At 43.4% G+C, this 9,223-nt stretch overlaps 1 protein-coding gene across 6 annotated transcripts in view; it reads left to right on the top strand.

Moving 5' to 3' along the window:
• Positions 1-9,223, top strand: part of Kiaa0319 (KIAA0319 homolog) — a 67,525-nt gene that overhangs the window by 9,525 nt on the left and 48,777 nt on the right. For all 6 annotated transcript variants that reach the window (XM_006253936.5, XM_063276602.1, XM_017600604.3 and 3 more), the window contains 3 exons: positions 1,920-2,066; positions 4,253-5,028; positions 5,561-5,750. In XM_006253936.5, the coding sequence (XP_006253998.1) occupies positions 2,012-2,066; positions 4,253-5,028; positions 5,561-5,750 (1,021 nt within the window). In that variant the 5' untranslated portion in view covers positions 1,920-2,011. The remainder of the gene's footprint in view (positions 1-1,919; positions 2,067-4,252; positions 5,029-5,560; positions 5,751-9,223) is intronic.

The following is a 9,223-nucleotide window of genomic DNA, read 5'->3' as shown; positions in this document are numbered from 1 at the left end:
CAGAACTAAATTTCTCTCTGTCCTTTCACCCAGGCCTCAGAGGAAGTCTTGGGTTGAGGTGGCTGTCCACAATGTCCTGCATAACAGCTCCCACACATTTCTCTTCAACTGTTTCCCACTCTGTGTAATGGCACTTGTTCTTGTGTTTGCTGACTCCCCTGGGTGTCCTTAGCTCCACCTTCCATTCTACCCATCAGCAGGTCCTGCTGATCCCCTGAGCCACCTCTCCAGCCATAAGGATGTTTTGTCTCTCTTGAAGCAGAGTTTCATGTAGCCCAAGCTGGTCTTGAACTTGTGATCATCTTGTTTCTGCCTCCTGAGAGCTGGGATTAACATTTTATTCCCTAAGGGAGAATATGGTAGTGATCAAATGGATGATGTCAGGATCCAGACTGTGTTTGCCTCTTAAAAAAATTAATCAGTAGATGGCCAAAGGGTTTTGGTTTTAATGGATTTTAAGGTTCAGTAAAACAGCTCTTATTTTCTTTATGTCTACCATGACTTTATGCAAACCTAAACACTTTACAACCCATAAACAAACAGCAGCAACAACATAGCTCCTTTACCACTTGGCCATCTGTAATTCTAAGAGATCCTGGTAAGTAAAGAACATGTTGTGTTAGAAGTGAAAGAACAGGGCATATGAGCTCCGAGACACTGAAGATATGAATGCTAGTAGCTGGACGTATATAAAAGCAGAACTCTGACCCGCAAATCACAAAAACCTGCCCAGGAACCTAAGCCTTTATCTATAACAAACAGTCCAGGAAGCCAGCCTGCCAAAAGACTTCTGGGAAGTGGATTGCCATCTCCATTACTTCATGAGGCTACATAATGCCTCCTACATCAGTTAGCTCAAAGTATGCAGGACCCACGAATTGATCACTTCCTTAATTTTTAAACCCCCTTTCCTAGCTTGGAACTAACCAGACAAAGCAAATACACTCCTGCCTTGGTTAGGGTTTCTATTGCTGCCATGAAACACCATGACCTAAAATCAAGTTGGAGAGGAAAGGTCTTGTTTGTCTTACACTTCCATATCATTGTTCATCATCAAAGGAAGTCAGAACAGGAACTTAAACAGGACAGAAACCTGGAGGCAACAGCTGAGGCAGAGACCACAGAAGGGTGCTGCTTACAGGCTTGCTCGCCATGGCTTGCTCAGACCATTATTTTTATAGAACCCAAGACCACTAGTCCAGGGATGGCCCCACCTACACCAGTTACTAATTAAGAAAATGCCCCACAGGGCTTGCCTACAGTCCTATCTTATGGAGGCATTTTCTTAATTGAGGCTCCCTCCTTTCGGATGTACAGTTCTTCATACTAATCACTGGATGCTCTACTTCTAGCTAGCCAGGACTGTCTCCCATAGTAGCAGCCTCCTCTCCCAACACGCCCAAAGCCTCCCCTTTATCCACTAAATAGCATTTCCTCTCTTCTGCCTTTGCCTCTCCTCTGCTAAACACAATTGACAGTGGTTAACTCCTTTGCCATAAGACACTGTGATAGAGCCTTGCTTTTCTCAATTGATTGGACTTTGTTTTCTGTTTGTAGAGTGAGCTGTCATAAAACTTTTTGCTTTTTGTTTTGTTTTGTGAGGCATTATTTAGCTCTGGCTGTTCTGGAACTTACTATGTAGACCAGGCTGGCCTCAAATTCATGGAGATCTACCTGCCTCTGCCTTCAGAGTTCTGGATTAAAGGCGTGTGCTGCTGTGCTCAGCTTGTTTTGGGTCTTCTGAGGAATCAACTGTCCTGGGCATTTTAACACACTTCTCTGGAGAGATGGCTGCTTGGGATATGACTCTATCTGTAAACAGGACAGCTCTCCACTAACATGAATACATGATAGGGCCATGTGTTTCATTCCACATTTACCTAATCCTTTCTTCTTTTTTGTCTCTGTTTTCTTTGAAGTTCTAGAAGGCTACATCTGACTGGCTCATCAACCATCAAAGAGAGTCTTTCTAAATCCACTGCCTTGGAAGCCTCATCCTGTGTGAGGCAGAATGGTGTCCCCACCAGGAGTACTGTCTTCCTTGCTGCTGCTGGCAGCCATGGCAGGTAGGAAGTCATTAGGTAACCATCGTCATTTCCTGAGCGACCTGTAAAGGTTGGCTTCCGTGGTTTATGGTTTCCAGGCCAGCCATTAAACATGCTTTTGCTGTGATTCACTTGCTGCAGGACAGGACACATGTCTTTAAGGGAATGAAAGCACATCAGACCATCTGGGTCAGGAAGAAACTTCTGGCTTGGTCTACGTATAGGTCAAGTAGAGATGTCATAAAAAGGCAATGTTTTGGAGAGGTAGGGGTTCCTTACCTGTGCTCTCCATCCTCTCTTGCTCTTCCTAGGAGGTGTGGCTTTTGTGGTGTTCAGCTCTAGTAAATTAGTCTTTCCTCTATATCCTGGATCTAGCTCTTCTCAGAAAAATGATAGACCAAAACTACTTGTATGATTTACAAACTAGATTTGTATTTGAGACATCAGCTTCACCTGTTCCTTTTTTTTTTTTTAAATTGGAAAAGGAATATGTGTAGCAGTTCTAAATTCTCTTACATTGGATGAAATAGTCTTTCCATAGATCTGATATTTGGCATTGTGTTGCATTTGCTCATTTAATGTATGTGTGTGTGTGTGTGTGTGTGTGTGTGTGTGTGTGTGTGTGTGTTGTGTGTGGTGGAGGTCAGCTCATGGAATTCAATTCTCTAATTCTCTTCTCCTCTCTTCTCCTACCGTATGGATTCAGGCCATCAGTCTTGGAAGCATGCATCTTTACCCTCTGAGCAATCTTCCTGGCTCTGGCCCTGTGTTATGATACTGCTAATCTACCTACCATGCTAACGAGACACCTGCCACTGTGCTACTAAAAATCTGTCTATTACAGTGATCTATGTACGGGTTACACAAAAGGTGGTTCCAACGCACCATGCAGCCATTTTCATGTGTTTTCTGTTAGAAACTGTCTGTGACTAAAGCAACAGTTATCAAAAACAACTGTGAACAATCATCCCTTACTAGGAAGGGACTCCCATGCTATTGAGGTCTGCTTCTGTTGTTTTGTCACAGAAACCAAGAAGCCACACTCCATGCAGTATATGCCAGTGCCCACTGTAGTGACTCTGTAGAAAGATGAATATTTTATTATTGAGAATCTGAGTAAAACCAAAGGGAATGTAAAACAAGTCACAGTGCTGCACACCTTTAATGCCAGCACTTGGGAAACAGAGGCAGATGGGTCCCTGTGAATTCCAGGTTAGCTAGGACTACGAAGTGAGGCCCATCTCGAAAACCAAACAAACAAAAATTTGATTAGACATATGTACTGAGGACAAGTTTTTTTTATCTTGGACATTTTCATTTCATATGATCTATCATCAGCCTGTGAGATTAAAAAAATCTATTAACAACATCAATAAAACAAAGATACTTTTCTGTTACTTCTGTAACTAATTTTTACACAAGGGTTGTTGTAAATTACATAAAAGGGGAAACAGTAGGAAGAATGTAATTCTATGAGGAGATAGAATGTGTAGGCAAAAAGGTGCATGCTAGTTGGAAAACCATATGTGGAGAGAAAGAATAGAGGGGTGGAGAGAGAAAAGGAAGAATAGAGGGTAGGTGGACAAGGCAGTGGGTGGATGGATGAGTGAGTGAGTGAACTATGGATGAATTGGTGGAAAGACAGGTGATATCTGGATGGAAGCAACATGCAGCGGACCCTTCTGTAGGGAGTGTTGATGGCTGACTGAATAGCCAGGGATGGAGGAGCCTCTGGTTTTCTGAGTGGCTTCCCTGGGATATGAATGTATGTGTGTATGTATATTACATTCTGAATATGAGAGAAAGCATGGTGGTCTGTCAGCCTTTCCTGCCATTATCCTTTTCCTCCCTCTCCTTTCAAAACCTTCCTCTTCCAGTACTCCCAAGTCATATGTGTATATGCATATATGTGCATAAAAGTCCCACATCTTTAAATCTAGATTCTGCATATGAACTTGGGTTTGATGTTTTCTTGAGACCAGGTCCCATGTAACCCACCCACGTGGGCCTCCAGCTCTCAAGGATGACCTTGAACTCCTGATCCTCCTGCCTCCACTTCCAAAGTACTGGGATTATATTCCAGGCGTATGATGCAGCTCGGATATTTATGGGTCATTTGTGTTTCCTCTTTTGAGATCTGAGCAGTTCTTTTGTCTGCTTACCAATCTGACTTTTTGTACTGAGTCATGTACCACTCTGGTCTTCAGGTGGCAGCTCTCAGCAGTGCTCTGAGGGCAGGACTTACTCCGACGCCATCATTTCACCTAACCTGGAAAGCATTAGAATCATGCGGGTGTCTCACACCTTCTCTGTGGGAGACTGTACAGCAGCTTGCTGTGACTTGCCCAGCTGTGACCTGGCCTGGTGGTTTGAGGGCAGCTGCTATCTGGTGAACTGCATGCGCCCGGAGAACTGCGAGCCCAGGACCACAGGCCCCATCCGATCTTACCTCACTTTCGTGCGCAGACCTGTCCAGAGGTCTGGGCAGCTGCTGGACTATGGAGACATGATGCTAGGCAGGGGCTCCCCTTCAGGAGCTTGGGGAGACTCCCTTGAGGACCTCAGGAAGGACTTGCCCTTTCTAGGCAAAGATGGGGGGCCAGAGGAGACTGCTGAGTACTCGGATGATTACAAGGAACTGGAGCGGGGCCTCCTGCAACCCTCCAACCAACAAGACCCCAGAGGCAGCGCAGAGTACCCCGACTGGAGCCTGCTGCCCAGCAGTGATGGAGATTTCAATGCTTCAGCTACGGGAGACAACTCAGCTGCTTCCACAGAGAAGCTGCAGGACCTCACGCCCTACCCACTGGACCAGGAGCAGCTGCAGTCCCTGAATGAGTCAACTTGGTCCCCTACACCCAGACACTCTGAAATGAGCAGTATGTGGCCTTCCTCTGTGACTGCATCACCTACAGAAGAGGGACTGGAGGGAGAAGAGACTTTACAGCTCCAAGAGCAACCAAACAATAGTTCTGGAAAAAAGGTGGGTGTGCTTGAGATATGCTGGGATAGGCAAGGCAAGGAACACAGGGCTAAGCTCTGCCAGACTCTTTTCAGGCTAGAGGAACCCAAGGAGGTTTCTCCAAAGGGTGTTAGCTACCTCAGGCCTATGCCAGAGGATGAATGTCTGTCAGAGCCTCACTGGAAAACAGAACAGCATTCTTTTGCTGTGTTTCCTTCTCTAAGCAGACAGTTTGGAAAGAAGCCAGAGCTTCCTCTTCCTAGGTCATCTACCTACGAGTACCTGTTGAGTACACTAACTAGGAGCCTGTGCCACCAACCAGCTCTGTCTTCTTGTAATGAAGGCACTGGTTCTGTTATGAGTGTTCTCACCCCAGTGACCTGACTACCTACTCTACCTCCCCTCACCTGAAAACCATCCCAGGGGCGTCAGGGTTTAAGTGTATGAATTTGGAGAGGGTGGGCACAAACAATCCACTGCTCAGCTTTCTTATTGTTCAACCCAAATAGACAATTTTTTCATAACAAGATACCCTTTTTAATTTATCCTACAGGTTCCAATGCCTTCCCATAATCCTTCCCCTGCCAGCCTGGAGTCTAGCCCAACCACGGTGGAAAAGAGCTCCATTTTTACAGTCACTCCATGGAGCAGAGATCCTGGCACCCCAACATTTCCTGCCAGTACAGTCCTCCCTGGGCTGATCTCACCTTCGTGGCCCTTGTCACCTACCACTTCCAGGACAGGTAACTTTTGAAAAATATAATTAGAAGACATTTAAAGGATCTACCAGTGACAATGTTTATGGTTTAGTCCTCCCTTTGGCCCCAGCCTTGAGACATAACTGCCACAGTGCTATTATAACCAGAGGAAGAGATGAATCACATGCTGAGTCACATGCTGCCTTTTCCCTCTGTGGCTCTACAGAGCAAGAGGAGGTAGATGGGTGGCTCTGATACTCAATCCTCAACCCTGTTAGAGGATGCTATGGCAGCACAGGAAGGTTACCTGACCTCCCAGGAGTGCCAGGAAACCTTCTGTAGGAGGGACGGGGGGGGGGGGTTAGGGTGAACCAGCTCACATGGGGCTAGCCTGTTCTATATAGTGAAGCAATACATATTCTAAAAGGACTGAGTGTTGTATGTATTTCTGGTTAATGAGCTTTTAGCAAGAACAAAAGGCAGCTGTATTTCTATTTGGGGTGATCTCAATGGGGAGATGAGGAAACTGCAAAAAGCCTGTCCTGATGCTGGAAGCAGAAGAAACATGGCAGGTCAGAAGTGCCTGCAGTGTTCTCTAGTTTCCAATGCTCCTCTCCATGGGAAAGCACTCGTCTTGAGAGTGTTGACTTCTGAATCTCAGCACCATGAGTGATCTCTTCTATCATGTGTGGAAGAGAGGTCAAGACTTAACAACATTTTGGAAGAACCAGAAGGAGATTGTTTGGCTAGAGCTGGTTTGGCGAGTGAAGAGGGCAAGGTAGGAGCCTAGAATAGGAAGGATTATCTAGATTAGTGCCAGGAGCCATTAAGGAGAAGCTAAAAACTAGCAGGCGATCTTCCTGAGATGCTTCTGCCATGGACTGTACAGTTAATGATGGATTTGCTTCTACAGACAAGACCAAGGAGACTTCATTTTAGGAAAGATTCCTGCTATTTTATGCTTTTCCTGTTTATATATATATATATATATATATATATATATATATATATATATATATATATTGCAATCACTAGCATTAGGCTACCCTTTTGAGCAGATTTCTGCAGAACAACAAAATTGTACTGTCTTGTAGTTATGCTATATAGACAGATAGACAATTTCTTAATTCTTAATGATGATATTGTAGGAATTCCTAAAATTATATTGGTAATTATTAAGCTCTTTTATAATAGGATTGCTATTAACTCCTTTTTGATGTCAAAACTGCAAAGAGAACTCTGCTAGTCTTCAAGTGTCATGAGTTAATTGCTTGTGTGATAGCAAGCAGGCATCTGCAATTTAGAGCACATTCCAAGAGGTTGTAAAACTATTAACCAAAGGTCATAAAAAAGGAACTAATCATTTACTATAGGTACAAGGACAGAAGATAAAATATTGACTGGGTTTATCTATATAAAACTTTACTAATAACTTAGTCATAGAAGTTATGATTTTTAACTCTCTATGAACCTGTAGAGCTGGTGACAGATGATGAATGTTTGGCCAGATACTTGCTCCTAATGGATATGCATGTAAACATTCTCTGTGTAAACTTCTTACTCAATTTATGTTTGAACTTCTAGTGAACTTTTGTTAAAAAAAAAAAAAAGAAGGTGGATGCTTGGGAAAACCATGTGATCTTTTCTCCTAGAAAAGGTACAAAAAGACTAGAAAAGACAACATTGGAGGTTATAACATTGGAGAGATAGCATTTGGGAACATGGCATTTGAGAGTAAGAGCATTGTTACATCAGAGCGGGAGGAGAGAGCAAAATTAGAAGGAGAATGCAAAGTGGAATAACTTAGAAATTATGAAGCAACTTAAAATATTAAGAGAGCAATATGCAGAATGCAGAGTGAAAGAAAAAAGAAGCTGAGGAGAAAACAGAAGGAATAGGCAGCTTTCTCCTTACCATGGGACAGAACAGGTTTTAATAGCAAGGAAGGTTTCCTCTTATTAAAGAGGACAAAACTTTCTTCTTACAGACTTGGATTTAATTCATTTAGCAATAAAAGAGTAGAAACCTTTTCTTTCCCTATGCAGTAAAGATTAGAGCTCATTTTTCATCCAGAATACTTTTTGTTCTGGCACTTGGTCTTTTGCTCCATGTATTTACATGTATATTCATGTAAATATGAGTGTGTGTGTATGTGTGCATGTATGTGTGTGTGTGTGTGTGTAAGTATGTAATTATGAGATAGCATGTAAGCTTGGTTCAGCTGGTTTGAATGGAGATTTATGAATGTATATACATGGATCTTTATATGAATTTATGTGGGTTTAATCCATATTTGCTTGTGTAGAAGTTTTTCTTTCTGTGTGACTCTCTTCTCTTGGTTCAATAGAAGTTTATTGATCCAAACTTCCCTTAGCCTGACAGGTGAGAGGCATCTAGACAAGAGGGAAAAGGCTCTAGCAATTAATCCTTTGCTTAATTCCCTCATCCACTTTTCTTAGAGAACTTCCATAGTAAACATTTTAGAGAGAACATAGAAATAAAGCTGAAATCACTTTTCAGTGTGTCCCTTTTTCTTCCTGGAACTTCAACTAACAGGCAGGGAGTTAGAGCCATGCAGTTCCTGAAGAGACAGAACAAAGGCTACTTTACTCAATCCCTTGGTGTTTTATGATGAGGTGCTAAATGCCAGAGACTGCAGTTTTTGGCCTCAGTGGAACTCAGGTAGGTCAGTTACTGACTCAAACTGACTTAGACTTAAGACAGGTATACAGTCACCCTAAATACCTTGTAAGACCAAGTCTTACCTCTGCTGACGCATTCCCTCTGTGCTGCCTCAAGAGGATCCAAAAAGAATGAAGAACAGCCAAGGCTGCCCCTCCCCTTTCTACATGCCCCCCCCCCCCCAGCAGATTAGGTTCAATGAGGTGGGTCAGACTGAACCGCATAAAAAAGGAAGAAAGTGAGCTGAGCCTCAGCATTCATCTTTCCTGGCTGTGGACACAGTGTGATCAGCTGCCTCACACTCCTGCTGCTTTGCATTCCCTGCCTTGATGGACTGTGTACCTGTGTATGCTGTGAGCCAAAATAAACCCTTCCTTCCTCAAGTTGCTTCTGCCAGGTATTTTACTACAGTGACAAGAAAATTAAATAAAAACCAAAATAAGACCCATTGTCCAGAAGGTCAGTGGGGATTAATGCATCCAACATCAACTCGAGTATGAGGATGGTTATAGCTACAGCTCAATTCAAAGGGTGACTGTGAAGGTGCAAGTCTATCATCCAGCACTCGGGAAATGGAGGCAGGAGGGCCAGGAGTTCAAGATCATTCCTGACTACATACAGAATAAAAGACAGTCTGGGCTGTATACAATTCTGTCTCAAATAATAGTAATTCCACCACCATAAAGGCTCAGCTACATTTGAGACCTGACTGGTATCCCAGGGGCACCCTAAACTGGTCCTACTCAGTTCTGTTTCTCTGCTGTTCCTTAACCTCCACTTTATTGACTTTGATCCTGAACTTAGTAAGGAGAGGATTGTGGTGAAAGAGAAGCTGT

This window comes from Rattus norvegicus, chromosome 17 (genome assembly GCF_036323735.1).
Source record: "Rattus norvegicus strain BN/NHsdMcwi chromosome 17, GRCr8, whole genome shotgun sequence".
Classification (NCBI taxonomy): Eukaryota; Metazoa; Chordata; class Mammalia; order Rodentia; family Muridae; genus Rattus; species Rattus norvegicus.
This window is presented reverse-complemented; position numbering and strand designations above follow the sequence as displayed.